This window comes from Ambystoma mexicanum, chromosome 4p (genome assembly GCF_040938575.1).
Source record: "Ambystoma mexicanum isolate Mex_15411 chromosome 4p, UKY_AmexF1_1, whole genome shotgun sequence".
NCBI classification, from domain to species: Eukaryota; Metazoa; Chordata; class Amphibia; order Caudata; family Ambystomatidae; genus Ambystoma; species Ambystoma mexicanum.
In genome coordinates this window covers 374,776,133-374,795,259 of record NC_090927.1, presented here as the reverse complement: position 1 = coordinate 374,795,259, position 19,127 = coordinate 374,776,133, and the positions used below count along the sequence as shown (strand labels likewise).

At 48.6% G+C, this 19,127-nt stretch overlaps 1 protein-coding gene across 1 annotated transcript in view; it reads right to left on the bottom strand.

Annotated features, from left to right (window-relative positions):
* Positions 1-19,127, bottom strand: part of NT5C1B (5'-nucleotidase, cytosolic IB) — a 145,071-nt gene that overhangs the window by 30,352 nt on the left and 95,592 nt on the right. The window contains exon 4 of the mRNA XM_069605920.1: positions 10,150-10,272. Coding sequence (XP_069462021.1) covers positions 10,150-10,272 — 123 coding nt within the window. The remainder of the gene's footprint in view (positions 1-10,149; positions 10,273-19,127) is intronic.

Genomic DNA, 19,127 nt, shown 5'->3' with positions numbered 1-19,127 from the left:
AGAGAGAGCATCTAATTAACCACACTACAACCGCCAGTGGTGACCACAGTCAATGTAGCTGCAGATGCTGAGATGTGTTAACAAGGCTATCAAGGAGCTGAGATAGGGGCCGAGTGAAGGTTGTAGCAGCTGAGGGAACTTCGAATGGGGATATGAATGAAATAGGTCCACCAGCACGTTCCACACTGTCTAAAGAAACTGCTTGGGATCCTCCTGAGCAATAGAGGTATAGCTATACTACCACATGCCACTTACAACCACATACATCTAAAGGGTTGTCAGCATATCTTATACTACACCTAGGATCATGGATACACCTGTTTCAGTTACAAATGTCAGCATTCCTACAGAGGAATGCTATCCAGATGATGTCCCTACCAGAACCAAAGGAATGTGTATGGATTTCCAGATGCATGCAACTATATAGGAATATGCAAGGCGGGCACATAGCCACTCCTGACAGGGTCAGAAGAAATACTTCTAAAGTGTGGCTGGCAAAATATCTTGGAAGATGCCTATCGTTTGGCCATTACACAAGATTTCATTAATTGCTCTTGTGATCCACAGCATATATATGAATGCGTTTTACTTATAATATCCTGTACCTGATTGCCTAATCTCTCATGTGGAAATGTGCAACTAACCGCATGATCCATCCCCTCAAATTGTGGTGGACTGGCAAAAAGGTGCATGCAGTCTGCAGGGATTGTTATTGGAACGGGAGTTGCAGTCCGTTGAGTCAGGTTATACTCCACACCAGGGGTACACTGTGCTTACGGTTGAAGTCTAGATTGGCATTTTGCCTGGAGGTTGGGAGCAAGGTACATGGAGGCAATATGTGGCCATCAACAGAAGACTGTGGTAACATTTCTTCCAGCATTTGTAACACTGCTTTCTTTGCAGGAAATTGTGTTTTGAGCCCACACATCCGAAATGGCAGTGGTATACATTTTTACCATCTGCCACTGAGCAGAAGATAGGATTGTTGGTAATGGATGGGAATACATCACAATTCTACGTTATTTGCCTCCATGTGTGATGCTAGAATTTGTTTTAATTAGTCCTTATTAGTCTGGTCTTAGATGGCAACCTGGATAGGAATACTTGTTGCTCTTTACTTGTGCATTGATTATTTTTCCACCAGGAAAGATGTTCTGCCACTGGACCACACTGCACACATCTGAATTTCCTGTAGCGGTGACACAGTGGATTTAGGGAAAGCTTATCCATGTTCTAATTCCACATATCTCTCATGCTTCATTTTGCAAACTGAACCTCCTCCCTCAACAGTCATTCCATCTGGTCAGGTTCCTGATGTCATTGTTGGATTATTTTGCTCTTATCCTTTGTCCGTTCAAGCACACATACTTTATTTTTCACTTTACATACTAGTCTGTTCATCTACTTATTAAAAGGCTTTACATCCATTCTGTTATTTTCTGTGTAATAATCTACCTTTGGAGGCATCCTATGAGCTCTTCTTTGGAGGGGGAATCTAGAGAGCGTGAAGGAACCTTTCCTGTGGTTTCATCAGGCTATGCAGTTCCATGGTCGTATTCTACTTAGGTCCTTCAATAGCATTTTCAGCTTGTTGACTGCCCTGACACATTCTTTTAATTGGTTTATTTTTGTAAAGACTCTTCTTCACAGTCACTGGGCTTCCACTGCTAAATGACCACTGATGATCCTAAGGCCAGGGATTCTGCTAGATTGATTGAATGGATATGAGATTGTCTCAACATGGCTTAGGCGCCCAGTTTTAGCTCTTGTTTATTCTTCTATCTAGATTCCCCAGGCACCTGCTGTCCTGCAGCAGTTAGCCACTCGGCTCAAGCCTCAGATCATTTCTTATATCAGCCCCTGACTTACATTACAAAGGCATGTGCATCAGCCACTCACTCTCAGAAGATTGGATACACCTTCATCACTGAAAAGGCTGACCTCATATGCACATTTTGAGCTCCCTCTCAGCTATGGTCCACTTGCAGCAGGCACCATGTGGTATTTATATATATGTATGTGCCTCTCCTCCCTCAGCCACAAATTGAAAGGGCTTGTCCATGTTTGATGTATAGCTTGCAACCTCCACGCTGGATTCACCAGAATCAGCATATTAAAGCAGCTTATGTATTGCTCTACCTGGGCCACCCAGATGTGTGTCTGTGACCGGTGCTTTCCCGCTTAATCAGGGAGACTACTTACCATAGAGCACCCCACTGCTGCCTGCTTCTCCTACCAGAGTCTGCTTTAACACAGCCGGAGGAAGCACAGGAGAATTGTGTTATTTTGGCTTAAAGGCTTATACACTTGGAAGCTCTTTGTTAATAATAATAAATAATAATAATAATAATTTGGCATTTATATAGCGCTACAAACCCTCAGGTATCTGAGCGCTGCTTATTATTACCCACGGTGTGTGGTGCTCATTTATCGACCTCGGAAGGATGAAAGGCTGAGTTTGGCTCTGCACGGATGTCAAAGCGAGCGCTCTACTCGCTGTGCCACTTGACCAGCTAATTCCCTTGCAGGGAATTGTTTACCCTACCCTTGCACACTGGGGTACTGGATCACTGCTAATGTGCCTTAGTTAGTGTCCAGATCTGAACCTCTAAGAAGCCATCTTCCTCCAAGTCTGACAACACCTCTAGCAGAAGCATTTCAGATTAGCCTAATCTGCTGTAGGAGGTAGTCCAGAAGGCCAAGCTAAAACACAATTCCCACAGACTTTAATAGGCTGATGATACTGTAATGACAAACAATGTCAGCAGTGTAGTTTTGAGGGAGTAAAAATAAAGGAAGGTAGAAGTAGCCACCAAATTATTTGAGGGCACACTTAGAATGGTGTCAAGTTGGAAGGCAATGTTCTTCTCTGACACCACTGACCATTTACAAAGCACATAAACCAACTAAATTATTTATTGGTGTGTACACCACAAGTGCTATTTCTTTATTCTGGGTTTGTGTGAAGCGTTACTGTGTAGGGGCCATTTTAAGTCACTTCTGGCGTGGGGAGAAACAGGTTACTCATCAATCCTGAGACATGTAAAAGGAGCACCCATTTTGTAGTAAGATATTAATATGGTTAAGATGCTCTAGAAATCTGTGTTCATCGTTATCATTACCTATCTCGACACCAATGGGTTTTATCAATCCCAAAAGGATAAACGGCTGAGTCATCTATGCCAGCATCTGAAATGGGTCGCACCCACAAATCATGCAGGCTATGCAATGACTCCATGGATCATCCCTCCCATAGCACTCTCTGCTTTGCCTCCCAGGCCTACTGTGCCCCCTCTCATTAGCGCACAGGCTTGTAATGCAATGTACGCCACTGCCTGGATGATAAAAATACTGGCTCTTCAGGTCCCCGATGCTTTCCTCACTGTCTCTGCAGCAACAGATGAGACTGCCATATCTCCTAACTTGCACCCCTTTCCTCCATGTATTCCACCCACTCTAAGCCCCGCTAGCCCCAACCCATCTGCTTTACCTGAGAGTTCATCAGCAGTCCTTACTCGATGATGTTATGCTCATTGGCCTGGCCACACTCTCGCCAGCTTCTTTTTCACAGCCTAAGGACCACATACAACAACGCATACAACTGATGTAGCCCCCATTTACCCTGGCCGTGGCACACTCACAGCTTGTCCTACCAGATGTTTCCCTTGATTTAGACCTGCGGTACTCCCATGTTTATCTTAACTTGATGTACTCCTCTGCTACCTGTATCGCACCGATTTTGACTTTACCCAACATTTGACAGTTTTGAATGTTTTCTCACAACCTACCTCACGTAACGTCCATTTAAAAATGCTTTTCCTGCAGTACATGAATGTTTCCTACAACACGTCTAATATTGTCATCACGTTGCAACTAGCTGTACTGAATTTTATGTATGCCTTGCCCTGTCTAACATCGTGAGGTTACTCTAATGAGCTGCACATGGACAATCCTCTCCTAACGATGTTGTTCTCATGATGAACAGCATTTTATCACATAGCCCCTGTACATGTAGGAGAGGCCTGACTAGATCAAACGCTCACACCGATGTTGACTCAGTAATGCTACGCCTACCCCACTTTGGTGGATTAGGCCATCGCAGTACCTCATCTCAAACATCGAATTTAGGTGTCCTTTGATCTGTGTAACCATTTTCGTTATTGCGCTCGCAGGGCCTTGTCTCAAAAAGATCGAAATTAGGTCTCCTTAGATTTGTGCAACCATTTTTGTTTTTTGTGCTCACAATGCACCTTGAGTCCCATTCATGTGGGTGAGCCCTTCCCCCCATGCTCACTGTTTATTTTCACTTACCTATGGAGTCCCTACTGTGTGGCAGATTCTTTGATGATGTGCCTCACTCCATGAGATGTGGCTTTGCCAGTCTGTGTGACCATACCTATTTGATTTATATGCCGCCTGATGTAGCCCCCTGTAACAAGAGGTGAGGCTTTTCCAGGCTGTGTACACACACACCATTTATGTCTGTAACCATACGATTATTCCTTCACTTCAACAATTTACCATGCACTTTCTGTGAGTAGCGCCTAGATGCCTGATGGTTTTGTGCACTGAAATAAATGCAGGATAAATAAATAAATAAATACATGTGTTTATCCAAGCAGTAAGCACTCAATTTACTGGGGTTAATTTTCTATGTGACGTAATGTAAAATGAAAGCGTAACTGTCATGCAAAAAAAGTGAACACAGACAGTTCTCAGTCTCTCTGCGCTGAACAGTGCAATAGTGACAGGTGTTCCAAGTAATTCAAAGAAGGAGGGATTTCTCATGAGTCCAATGAGTTTAATAACGAAGTAGCCTGACACGTGTTTCGAGTCATCACCAACTTGTCATGCTTTGTGCAGTTTTCCATCCCTCTCCCCTCTTTCTTTCCATCTTTTGCTCTCTTGCTCCATTTATGGTGCTCTCCTCTCCATCTCACCAATTTACCGCAGCTGCTACTCTATCACCTATCCTTCCTCCCTCTCGAAGCCTGAGAGGAAATCATTTTTAAAATATCTCCTGGTCTTCAATCCAGGCCTGCCCATCGGCGACACCTATGTCAATGCTTCTTCCAGGCAGACTGTCACGACATCCTCTCTGTCCCTTCCTTGACCTATGGACTCCACATTTGGTCTCTGTCCTCTCTCCTTTCTCTTCGTCTCCCATTAATGGAGGCACCAGATGGGAAGTACTCTTGGTGGGCTTCTCATCCTCTAGGTGATCATTAATGTTCATCACAATGGCACTGCCATTGCCAAGGGCTCTCAGCCCAACCTTCTCCTTCTTGATAGGTGCCTTCCGTCCCTCATCAATTTCCTCCTCTCTCCCGTCAGTCCTCCAGTGGGCACCTCCCTTGCCCATTCTCCACCACCGATGGTCACATCATGTCCCTGTACACCTGCTCAGAAGACCTTTAAAGGTGGTAACCAGGTCCACCTTGCTACCCTGAACTGTCGCTCAAACACACTTCTGATTTCTATCTCCATCTCGAAGACTTTGACCTCGAGGTTCTTGCCCTCACCGAGACGTGGACACACCACTCCTGCCTGAGAGTTACAAGATCCTCTCCAAGCCCAGGCCTAACCGTTCTGGAGGTGGAGTGGTCTTGATCTTTCCTGAATGTATCCCTGCTACTATCAATCCTACTGCTCCTTTGAATGCCTCGTCTACAGCCTCAGCGTCTCTCCCACCCTTTTGCTGGTCCGGTCACCCTCTTCCCCTCTAAGTGGTCTGACATCACCAATTCCCTTCTTGTCTCTACCTCCAACCTTCCCCTCCTCTGTGACTTCAATATTCACTTTGACTCTCCCGAGTCAGCCACTGGGCTCTTCTGCAACCTCTGTGACATTCTCTCCCTCACCATTCATCCCTCTGGTCCGATGCACTCTGCCGGACATACCTTGCTCTCATCTTCTCAGACATTCCTATCTCCAATCCTCTCACTATGCCTCTCTCATGGTCTAACCATCCCCTCTTGTCTTTTCATCTGGATCTCTTTGGTCCCCCTGCTAAGTCTCTGCCCGTCTCCTTCTCCGTCATTCGACCGATGAAGCGAGTGTCAATTGCTGCCTTTGCTGACACCTCCATTCCCCCTCCCACTCCTGCCACGGACTCCCACACTGACTCTGCCGTTGCTAATCTTCAACTTTCTATCACCAACACCCTGGATATCCTTGCCCCTGTCATGAGGATCCAAAATGAAGCTTGCCTCCAAGTGCAACAACTTGTATGACTGTGACCTAGCCTCTCTGAAACGCAAGTGGCTGAGTGGAAGTGGCAGGTATCAGACACATCCTCTAAAAAACTGGCCTGTCGTCTGCTCCAAAGGCAATACAGACTCTCCATTCGCTCGAAGAAGAGGGCTCACATCCAAGCCTGCATCTCCTGTGCCACTTTCAACTCTGGCGAACTGTTTTAAATCTGCAAGGAACTTGACAATACTTCTGCAGTCTCCACATCTCCCCTGCCATCCCTTATCCTGTATACCTCTATGGCCTCCCACTTCATTTCCAAAACTCAGGACATTCTGTCCTCACTCTCCACTTACCCCTCCCTTCTCCTTCCCCAGCTGTCATTGATATTGATATTTTCTTCTTCCCTACCTCTATCCTCCTTCTCTCCCATAGCACCGGATGATGTCTCTAGACTAGCCTCTCTATGAAGCTCTCCTCCAAACAGGTGGTGCTCCCCTGCTCCTCGAGAACTATCAAGGACAACAATTCTTCTCTTGCATCATCCCTGGCTGATTTCTGTAACCACTAATTTCCCACCTGCTCCTTCACATTTCCCCTCAAGCACTCCCTTGTGCATCCCCTCCTTAAAAACCCTCTTCTGACTCCTCCTGCCCTGCCAACTATTGCCCTATCTCCATCACACTTGGCAAACTCCTGGAGAAGCTGGCCATCTCCCAACTGACCCAACACACCAAGTTTGTCGGCTGTCTCCACGACCACCAGTCTGGTTTCAGAGCTGCCAGAGGCATGGAAACTGCTCTACTGAACACCTGCGATGACCTGCTCTCTAATCCTGACTCTTACTCTCCATTCGTTCTTATCCTCCTGGATCTTTCCTCTGCCTTTGACATGGTCAATCATGCCATCCTGACCAATCGGCTCTCTGGCATCCTGGGGAGCACAGGCCTGGCACTGGACTGGTTGATCTCCTTCCTTTCTAACTGGCCTTCCCAGGTTCAACTGGCCCTTTTCTCTCCCCTATCACACTCTCCACCTGCGACGTCCCTCAAGGCTCTAATCTCTTGCTGTGGCTTTTCAACATCTACCTTGCCCCTTTGGCCCATTTGATCTCTTCCTTCTATCTCCACTTCCAGTGTTATGCAGATGACACACAGCTTTCCTTCAAGCTTCCCTTCTCTTCCTACACCCTCATCCGTGACTTTCTGACTGCTATTCAGTCATTGTGTGTTGTCAATGATCTCTGCCTTAATGCCAGTAAGACCGAGATCCTTTTCATTGGGACACCAGCTCCCACCTTCCCGCCCTCTGGCCGCCCTCTATGGGTCCCCTCCCCTCGCCCTATTGTGAGGCAAAAAACCTTAGTATCATCTTTAATGCCTCTCTCTCCTTCTCGCCTCACATCGCAGACCTTGCCAAGAAGACCCACTATCAGCTGCACCTCCTCAGAGCCCTGGTCCTCTCTAGGCTTGACTACTGTAACAGCCTCTTCCTCAATCTTCCTTCTTCCTCATCTTCAACTAATTCAGAAAAGGACTGCAAGACTTGTTCTTGGCTTCAAGCCCAGAGGCCGCATCTCTCCAGCCCTAATTTCTCTTCACTGGCTCGTGCTTGCTGCTAGGATCAAATTCAAGACCCTCTGCATCATTCACACGGCTTTCTGGGGCCTGGGACCCCTCTACATCCACCTCTCTCCCCCTTTATATCTCCACCGCTAGAGCTCTTCGGCCTGCTAACTACAACTCTCTGCAAATGAGACACTTCTCTAAGCAAAGAGTGGGGGGTAGATGCCTCTCCTCCACAGGAGCCTCCCTCGGGAATGGTCTCCCTGCCCTTCTCAGGCTTCAGCCAGATCTCCATAAGTTCTGCAAGCTCCTCAAGACCCTCCTTTTCTCATCCTCCTTTACTCTCCCCTCCCCTGCTAACACCTTCTTCTGCCTCATTGACTGGATGCCTGGTTCCCTCTGAGAACTACAGGGCTCCAGCACCCCACCCCGCTCACTACCCCCCTTCCTTGCACTTACCTGCATTCCTTGGCACTTTCCCTCTGGCCCCCCCTTAGCACTTGCACCACGCCTCTTCACCTTTTTCCCCTTCCCAATTTAGCACTTGTTTTTGAGCAGACCGGCACTTCCCCCCAACCCCCCTCGCACTTCTTGTTCTGCACTTGCATCATCCGAATGTCACAAGCCTAGTAGGAACGCTATTGTATCTTTCTCTCTTGTCCATCGCCTCCTTTTTTTGTCTGGTGGCGCCTTGAAACACCATTTGTTGTATGGGCGCCTTACAAATATCCAATAAATAATTACAAATAAAAAAACTCAATATCAAAAAACAACTGCTGGTTTTGTGTTGCGTTGCTTGAAACTATTTCTGCTTCAAAAACTGCTCTCTAAGGAAACAGTTGCTAAGAAAAGCGGGCCTTGCTCTCTGGGCCCAAAGCAAATAAATAATAATTAAAACATTTAAAAAATACATTGGGCCAAGCCAAAGCAGTAAGGAAGTAAACAAATACAAGCTGTTGAAAGAGAAACAGGGTAGGAATAAAGACGATATGGTACATCAAACAGGTAAGAAATGTGCAAAATACATACAATTGCGATCATTATAAGTATGGCGGTCCGTTAATAAGGGTGCCGGTAGCAACGTACCGGAACCCTTTCCGGACCGCCATACTACAACAATGCCAGGAGGGACCACAGTTTCCCCGGTAGGCCTGACCTGCCGGGTTTTCAGGCCCCTACCGGCATGGTTGTCACTGAAGCACCGGCAACGGTAGAAACTGTGCTGGTGTTTCAGTGATCCCATTTCCATGGAGTCCTATGGGAATCCATTGAAATGGGGATTTACCATTACCGCCACCGCTTGTGGCACCGGGATATCAGGCGGCTTATAGGGGCATGTTACGGGATTGCTGGTAAGCCTTCGCTTACTGCATTTGCATTTTTGGTGAAAAATGAATTACAATTAAATTTTCGCACAGAAATCTTGTTTAGTAGATAGAAGGGAGGTCTGTAAACCTAAGTACATATTCAACTCTAGAAAAAAAAATTTCTACCAGAAGTTTGAAGTGAGTCATAATCCATACACAGGCGACATGAGCTGAGTCGGGGGCACATAGTACCAACATAGCCCAAAGTAGGCATGAAAAGCTAGGGCATGACTGTGGAGGAAAAATACAGTTGTATAGCAATTTCTTGCATTGTCCTGGAGAAAAGATGACAAAAAAGATTAGTCTCAGTACATCTGGTGCCACCGCATGGAGAACTTGTACCGCTACCTGTAACTCCTGAGTCTGGAAGTAGCATTCGAACCACACAAAAGGTATATTGAGACCTTCAGTACATTTTACAGTTTTAAATACATACACTAAAGTTGTAGATGTGGGTTTTGAGAACCAAGTACATTCTGTGACAGCAGAAGCTTCATAGTACTCTGGGTAAATGACAGGTAATACTATTATCCCAACATTCACTACGATCATAGCGCAAATATAATGATGGATGCATTCTCTTAGTCAGGCAAGTAGGTAGCAACAGTAGGCATCAACATTAAAAAAGTAATGCAATGTTTTTTTTCCTCTTAACTTGGTGAGGTGGTGGGGTGAGCCAGCGAAAGGACTGGGAGTGGGGTACGTTGTTACAGTTGAAATTAAGGTTGTATACTAATTGACCTTTTCACAATTGACCTCGGGAGAATTGACCTCGGGAGAATTGACCTAATTTAGAAGTTCAATTAGGACATATTTGCGGGGGGAAAGCCCCCGCAACCTCCCACCCAGTCCAAAACACCCTGCAAACCCCCCACCCAATCCCCTTATATTAGTTATAATCCAAAACCAACCCAATACCTATATAAAATAACTAAAATAATATAAAGGTCAATTGTGCAAAAGGTCAATTGTAAAAGGTCAATTTGGGTAATACCGAAATTAACACACAAGACAATATTCTGTACCTGCTTCTATTGCCTCCCCCACTTTTTCTGAATCAGCAGAAAGGTACAAGTTGGTCATATATGCTTTCAGGTAACCAATAGGGCTTTTACCACCAGTCATGCAGAAACGCTCAATGTTCAAACCTAAAATCAAGAAAGAAAATATAAAAGCGATTAAGTGATGAATCTCTTGACAATACATGCGTTATTCATTTACAAAGTACCCCAAGTGTAATATTTTACAACTTTTGTCTATATAGTAATGTTCACAGCACATTTGCGTGTCCATAATTGTGATCACATTCACAAAAATGCATACCATGCACCAGAGACATTTATTACTTTGACATAGCAATGGGTTTTATTCAGAATTAAACTGAAAAGGTACCCTTGCAAACTGTAGTCCCATCACTTCCTCAGTCAGGGGGCGACTAGAGATTGTGTAGTGTACACTGCAAGCTTTACTTTCTTCATTTTATTTCATTTCTGCCACAGGGTTCTGGTAATGGAAATTATTAGCTGTGGGATGGTTGAGAAACCAGAGGGTGTCATCCAGGTGCCCAGGACACGGCCATCGCTTTTGTATCCAGTTCCTGGTGGTGGTGCAGTGCAGGAGGATCACATAGGTGAGGGGTCTTCAGGGAGTAGGGGTGACAAGGCTGATAGTACAACTAACCCATCCTATTTTTTGGGATTCTCCGATATCTCAACTCCCCCACCTTTCTACACAAACACTGGGCGGAGGAAGATGGCAACTGAGAGTAACAAGACTAACTCTTATACATAGCACTGGACATGTCCCGCTAATCGGGTCAGGCAAAGTCAGGCACTTCACTTTAAGTGCATACATCTGATGCCAATTAGCTCTCCTCACATAGATAAAAGGCGGAACATGGAGCTACACTCTGAGCAAGGTGGAACACAAGTAAGAGCAGAACTTCCGGGGTGAAGGCGAACCTCCTGGAGTGATGGACCAAGGGACGAGAGCAGCACATCGAGAACCCCAGGAGTTCCCTACAGGAGGTTGTTGCCTCCAAAAGGCTGTGAAAGACATGTGGAGAAGGCCAAATCCCAAAGTAGAAGGCTGCGTTGTGTTTCAAGAACACCAGCAACCCTCACGGGTGAATGGCAGAGATGGGGAGGTGAGGCCAAGCCTGTGGTACTAATCTTGACTCGTGAATTGGAAAACCGTAAAGACAGGAAAGAAACAAACACAGTCGGTGAGTTGGCAAGCAACCTGAGAGACCGGCTTGTGTTAAGGAAAGATTGAAGTTGAAACATTATATCGCAAGTGAAGGCTGCAAACATGTGGATGATACGTGAAGAAAGGCAGACCTGTGAATTAACTTTGAAGTAAGGATAGCTGTGAAACCAGCGGTACTGAGTAACGGAGTAGTCCGGCGAAAGGAAGCAGCGCACTCGAAAGTCTCTTTGGTAGGTGAACTGTTTGTAGTGATAAATGAATGAACTGTAAAACCAAAGTGATCAAAATTAACCCATAGAGAAGGGGAGAGTAAAAAGCTGAACGTTGAACTTTGAGTCAAAGTGGTCCTGCGGAGGTCTGTAGAGAAAGCCATGCAAATTCGAATGTCTTTAACATCTGGAAACGGTCTGTGCCCGACTGAGGGAGACATGAACTGTAATAGGTTTGGGGAAGGGAGCCCCTGCAAGTATTGTTGAACTTTGTTTTGTGAAAGGTCTGAGCCTGACCGAGGGTATCCAGCGTGAACATTTGTTGTGAAAGATCTGAGCCCGACAGAGGGGGACCAATGTGAACTTTTGTTTTGAAGAGGTCTGAGCCCGACAGAGGGGCACCAATGTGAACATTTTGAAGAGGTCTGAGCCTGACAGAGGGGGACTGGCATGAACATTTTGTTGAATGTTGTTTGGAAGACTGGAAATAGGGACTTTACCATGGAAGGCCAGGCAGGTCTTGATCCACGTTTTGAACTGTTTATGTGTTAAAAACCCGAGCCAGAGTGTGACATCCTGCCTACGGGGACCGTTTTACTCCATGCTGTCTAACGTGGGGAGGAGAGCTGATTCAGTCGCATTTATTCTTTATATTTGAACACTGATTTTCCTTTACAAACATATCTCCTTTGTACACTTTTGTACAAGAGATAGGGCAGGCATTAGGTTGTGTTAGCATAGGCCATTTTTATTTGACAGACTCAACTAGGACTGTTTTATTTATTATGTGATGGTCAAGACTACTCCCATCCTATTTACACGGCAAAGTAGAAGTTTTGCCAAACCCAGAAACTTTAATAAAGGTTTTATAAATTGTACCTTTTGTGTCAGTGTCATGCTTGTGATACCATGCCTCACCTACATATGTCACCAAGGACGCGGGGAAGGGGTGGGTTGGGGGATTCTGGGGTAGTGGTGGTTGGAAGGGTATGACTCTGGAGTTTGTTCTCTTCTCCCAGAATAAACAAACATTTCCATGTCAGGACATTCATTAATAAATTATGAACAACTGGAAACTAACCCTCGAAAGGAGGAGTGTTTCTTATAATGTTGTCCAGCAAATTATAAAAGGTGCACATCTTTTAAACATACAAAGCTGTACTTAAATATTTTCTGGTGAGAGCAATATTCATAAAGGGTTCCAATCAAACTTCCAGTGGTTCAGTGGATAAGTCTCTTGACTTAGGTCCTGACAACCTGAGTTAAGAGTCCCAGATTCGGAAGCAAAAGCTGATCAATTATATGAAAGGGCACACATAGATTTCCCATGTCTGAGACCTGGGGAGACATGTTTTGACGGATAAGCGAAAGTCCGGCACAATGGCCAGCACTGCTGCCACACCAATGATGATACTGCTCAACCAAAGCATATGGGAAGCAGTTTAGTTCCTACCAGCCAGGTTTATTGGTGAAATTAAAGATTATAAAAAACCTGAGAGCTAAACATCAAAATATCCAGAAACATAGTAGACAACTCAAAGAGCTACGTCCAAATTTCATCAAAGTCTCTGAGTCTGATTTTTAAAAAAGCATTTGCAATGGTGCAATCCCATTGAAAAATGCTTTGTGAAACGGGGCCCTCCTACTTTGTTTGTTTTCATACAAGCTGGACAAATATAAAAGGTGAACACCATCAATTGTATACTGTGCTGCTTCATGGTGTAAACCCCTGTGATTTCACAAACAAGGCTATCTCTAGCGGCAAACAATGCCAGGCTGTCTGTTGTGGGGCAGATGTGATTGGAAGGCACAAAAGTTGAAGAGCAGTTTATATGGAGTCCAGTTTTCCCTAAAATCAGAATTTGTTTCCATTTCTGTGGTGTATGCACAAAGAACAGCGCTTTTAACGGTGTAAAGCTTACGTTTGTCATTTGTAATGCCTTATTTTGTTTTTAAATGATCAGAGTTTGAATGGAACAACGACCATGAATCCTATGGGGGCTGGCCTCGTGGTTGTTGGGGGCGGGTCGGAGCCCCCACATGGTCCCGTAAGCCCCTCAACACAAAGGACTCACACGGGCACCAGTGCTTCCTGTTCGGGCTTCCCGGTCGCTCTAACGCGGCCGGGAACGCCCCCTTTATTTATGCACACCGCGGCGGCGTGACACGTCTCGCCGCCGCGTAAGCCCGTCATCGGGCAGCGCCACACTCCTCCTTTTCCGGGAGGAACAACAAAACAGATTAACATCAACTTTATTAACCAGAAACCCACACATCTATCATAAACACTACTGCACACCCAAATCCCCTTTAATGTCATCCACCCAAATCCTCTCACCCCAGTTCACTAACCAAGTGCCCCACGACATATTCGCTGAGGTAGGCAGGTTTCCCTCGCACTGCCCTCTGGGGGTACCTCCTGCCTACCTCCGGCACGTGACGTCCTTCCGCCGCTTCTCCCCGGACTGGGGATTCGGGTACCTCGTCCCAGAGGCCTCCGCCAGCAGGCATGTCTGGTGGATCAGGTTCGGGTGGGGTGTCAGTTCGTGGATCACCCAGCTTCTTGAAAAAACTCACATTTCGGATGACAGCAGATCGTCCATCCGAGGCCGTCACCATGGACCCTTTCACTGCCACTACATCCAATGGCTCCGGTTCATAGGGGAGTGAGAGCTTCCCGTGGGGGTGTCGGTTGCGGATGAGGACCTCATCTCCCGGTTCAAGTCTTTGAGGTCGGAGACCCCTGCGCAGGTTTTCCTGTTCAGTTCGGACTCGCCTTTCAGCCTCCACCCGCTGACTATCGATGACCCCCGGTTCTTTCTCCCCAACTTCCGGCAACAGCCCCCGGGGGCACCTCTTGAATAACACTTCTGCCGGAGCCACTCCCGTGGCGGCATGTGGGGTGGTGCGGTACACCCGCAGAAACTGATAGAGGGCGCGTTGTAATGATTGACCCTGCCCCTGAGCAATTCGGAAGGTTTTGTTCAGAGTCCGCATCAGTCTCTCAGCATCCCCGTTCGCTCGGGGCCACAGTGGGGATATCTTCCTGTGTTGTATTCCGCAGCTCTCCATCAACTCGGAGAACCGCTCACTTTGGAAGGGCGATCTGTTGTCAGAGCATAGAGTGTGGGGAAAACCATGGGCCGCAAATATTTTCTCCATCGCCACCACCACATGCTCAAAGGCCACAGATTCAACGAACTCGACCTCCGGGTATCTCGAGTGTTCATCAACTATTACCAGGAAGTGGGTGCCCACTGATGTTGAGCCAAAGTCGGCGTGGACGATCTCCCATGGCCTCGTGTCTCGAGGCATTGCCTCAATGGCAGGCTCTCGTTGCAGAGGAGAGGCCGCCTGACACCAAACGCATGCCGCCACAAAGTCGTCCACCCTTTTCTCCAACTCCGGAAACCAGACTTTCGAACGGAGCCGCGCCTTGGTCTTGGCGGCGCCCTGATGTCCATGGTGGGCGAGACTGATCACCTCGCTCACCTTTGACCGTGGAACAACAATTCGGTCACCGCGGAGTAGCAGCCCCGAGTCCGAGAAAGACAGCTCCTCCTTCACCTTCCACAACTGCTCCAGTACTGTTTTGTCTTCTTGGGTGCGCCCGGACACAGCTCCGAGGATGGACTTCCAAGACCCATTCCGCATCAAGAACTTCAAGATTCGAAAACACTCGTCCTCAGCCGCCGCAGCCTCCAACTCCTCTAGGGACATCGCATTTGGTGTTGCCGCCTCCACCACCATTCGTACATGACTGTCCGCTTCTTCTCCGCAGGTGTCATATCCCTCTCCCCCCACCCATTCCCGGATGACGAGAGAGGTAGTCTGCGGCATTGTTGGCCCCCGGCCTATACACCAGGGTGACGGAATATTCCAGGAGGGCGAGCATCCACCTCTCGATTCTAGCTGGTGGTTTTGAAGAGGAGCCCACCAGTATTGGAATCAGTGGTTTGTGGTCAGTTACCACCGTCACCGGACGCCCCAAAACATAGAGCCGGAAATGTCTGCAGCCCCACAGCACCGCCAAGGCCTCCCGCTCGATTTGGGAGTACCTCTGTTCCGTTTCAGTGAGTGCTTTGCTGGCATATGCCACAGGTCGAACAATCCCGTTGCGGTCCACTTGAGTCAGCACTGCTCCCAACCCGAAAGGACTTGCATCGACCACGATCTCTGATTCCAATGCGGGGTCAAAAAACGCCATGGTGTCCCCCCTTGTGAGGGCACCCTTAATGTCCTCAAAGGCGGCCTGTTCGAGAGGGCCCCAATGCCATGGTGACTCTTTCTTGGTCAGCGCCCGGAGTGGTTCAGATCTCGAGGCCAAGTTCGGGATGAACCGCCCTCAGTAGGTTACCATCCCCAGGAAACTCCTCACGTCCGTCACAGACTCGGGGGCTTTCGCCGCTTTGATGTCCTGGACCTTTTTCGGGTCTGGCGACACCCCGCCTTCCTTTAATATGAAGCCGAAGAATTCAATAGAGGAGCGCATGAACTCACACTTTTCCCTGTGAAGGGTGAGGCCCAACGATTGAAGTCGTTTCAGAGTCTTATCGAGCCTCTTCATGTGATCCACTTCGGTTTTGGCGAATACCAAAATATCATCGCTAATGTTAAGGACGCCCTCCAGATCTGCTAGGGCGCCCCTGATGATATCTTGGAACACTTCAGCGGCAGACGATACTCCAAAGCTCAACCGCTTGTATCGATACAGTCCCCGATCGTTGTTATGTACCGGGACTCTGAAGGACGACCTGGTGATACCCGGCTCGGAGGTCCAGTTTCGAGAAAAATCGAGCCCCTTGAGCATCAGCAATGATATCATCGATCGTTGGTGTAAGATGTCGCTCCCTTTTGATCGCCTTGTTGGGGAGCCTCATGTCCACGCAGATGCGGACCGAGTCGGGTTGCTTGGGCTTTCTGGCCACCACGATCGGAGACACCCAGGGGGTTGGGCCTTCAACCTTCTCGATGATATCCAGGCTCACCAAGTTGTCCAGCTCCTTATCGACCTGCTCCCTTAACTGGAATGGTACTCGGCGGTGTTTCAATGCGATGGGCTGCATCGACTCATCGATGTGTAGTCGAACTGGTTCCCCAGTCATCTTTCCGATCCCACTGAAGAGTGTAGCATATTTGTCAAGGAGATCATTAATGTCCTCCAGGTGGACGGAGTATGCAAAACTGACGATACCTAAGGCCTCCGCAGCTGCACAGCTGAGCAAGGTATTGCTGCTCACCGGGGTCACATAGAATCGAGCCTTGATTTGTGAGCCATCATGCTCCACCTCTGCCACGAAGGCACCGTCTAGCGGTATCGGTTCCTGACCCCCAAAAGCAAATATGCGGGCCTTCGGTGTGACCAGACCTGGGAGGGGTTTGAGAGAGTCATAATGCCCTCTGGCCATCACATTGACTGAAGCACCTGTGTCAACGAGCACTGGGACTGGGGAGTGGTTGATCTCCACCACACATCTCGGCTGTCTCCTGCTTTTTCCTTTGAGTATTTCCACGCTGGAGACGAAAAAGATGTTCTCCTCGTCTTCCTCGTCGGCTCCTTCAGCATGGGACTCGACTTCACCCTGTTCTACCTGGGCTACACTGGGCTGTTGGCTCTGGCGCGGAGTCCATGTCCGTGCCTGACCTCTCGGCACCATCACCGGCATGGCTGCACGACATACTCTCGAGAAGTGATCGGCCAGTCCACACCTCCCACAGGTTTTTCCAACCGCCGGGCATTCTGCCATGTGAGGGAGGTCGTACCCGCACTTCTGGCACGACTCCCCGGCTCTTCCTGCCCTATCTCGGGGTCCTCCACCCGGGCGTCTCACTCCTCGGCCACCTCGCCACACGACACACACCTCCTCCGACCTCACCGACCGAGACCCTGCTTCCATCTTGTTGGCTCGGGCTTCTGCTACCTCGTGGCACCTGCCCAGCTCCAGTATGCGGGGCAGCGTGATGCCCGGCTCTCTCAGGACTTGCCTCCTGAGCTTGCCAGAGGAGCATGCCTGGATCAGCATCGTGCGTATCATGTCGTCTGCATCCCCCCATGCGCATCCGAGGGAGAGGCGGCGTAGGCGACCATAAAAAGTGTCCAGTGTCTCCTCTTCCTTCTGCTTAGCCGAGAGCATGACGAATCTCTCATAATCCACATTTGCAAGGGGAAGGAAATGTGCAAGGAGTGCCGCCTTGGCCGCATCATAAGAGTTATTGATAGGTGTAAGTGATTCAAATATCTCCTGGACTGCCGGCCCTGCCGAGTACAGCATGGTGGCAATTCTGCTGTCGTCATCCGTCACCTGAGCAGCCCTGAAATACATGTCCAGGCGACTCACCCATCTTCTCCATCGGGGCCCCATGCTCGAGGGTGGGCCCGATGCATCGAACTCCGGGATGGGCTGCAAGGCGGCATGGGCCGCGGGTGCTCGTGCTTGAGCCATGATGGGAAGTCCTGGTTGTCCAGGTAGCGGTCCTGCAGGGGCTGAATCACCGGAGGTAGGACAGCCTGTTGTTGAGCCGCTGCCTGGCCACGATCGCGGGGGAGTGACGCAGCTGCAGCACCACTATCAGAATCCTCAGAGTCACCCATGGGCTTGAGCGCACAGGCACCCCCACCTACTGTCCTGAGGGCCGCAACTCAAATTCCCACCATCATAGTGCAACTCACCCCTTCCTTTCCGGGCACACGAACAGTTCAAACAGGGGGGCTTCCGGACAGGGCACCACTGGAGGCACAAAAGAATAAGACACCCAGAGCAGCCAAACTTGATGATGAAGGAGACAAAGAAGAAGCCACAGCGCTCTGATGATGAAGGGGACAAAGAGAACACTGTGGATCCACCTTGCCGTAGTCCAAATAGAGCTGGGAGTTCCAAAAATTGAGCTGAGGCGATGGATTGGCCTAGACAGGCCCTGTCATGTTAATCCTTCTCCTAGCTTTCACACGACGTAGGAGTCCCAAAACTGGGTTAAAAACCACAAACGAGGCATGGGCGTGCAGGGTAGACTTCCTGCTATCAATGTTTCCAAAAATTGGGCCCGTGTTGCCTTCACGCTCCAAACCGGAGCCTCGTGAAGTTTCACGCCCTACAAGACAAAATGGCCGCCGGCCGCGTGTGCGTCCCGCGACCCGGCATGAAGCGAGGTGAAGCTTCGTTCCGCTTCGTTAGAAAAAATTAATCCAAAGGATTTCACCGCCGGGCCCGGGTCTCCCTCACCACTCGTCGCCACTGTTGGGGGCGGGTCGGAGCCCCCATGCGGTCCCGTAAGCCCATCAACACAAAGGACTCACACGGGCACCAGTCCTTCCTGTTCGGGCTTCCCGGTCGCTCTAACGCGGCTGGGAACGCCCCCTTTATTTATGCACACCGCGGCGGCGTGACACGTCAAGCCGCCGCGTAAGCCCGTCATCGGGCAGCGCCACAGTGGTCACATGGGCCAGCCAGACCAGTACCGCAGGCACGCTTCACATGGCTTGGACAGTTACAGGGATCAACCTGGCCTGCTGGGATAGTTGCTGTAATCACACAGTCTTACGTTGCTGCCATGGTCATTCAGACTTATCTCACTGAACTGTGATCACA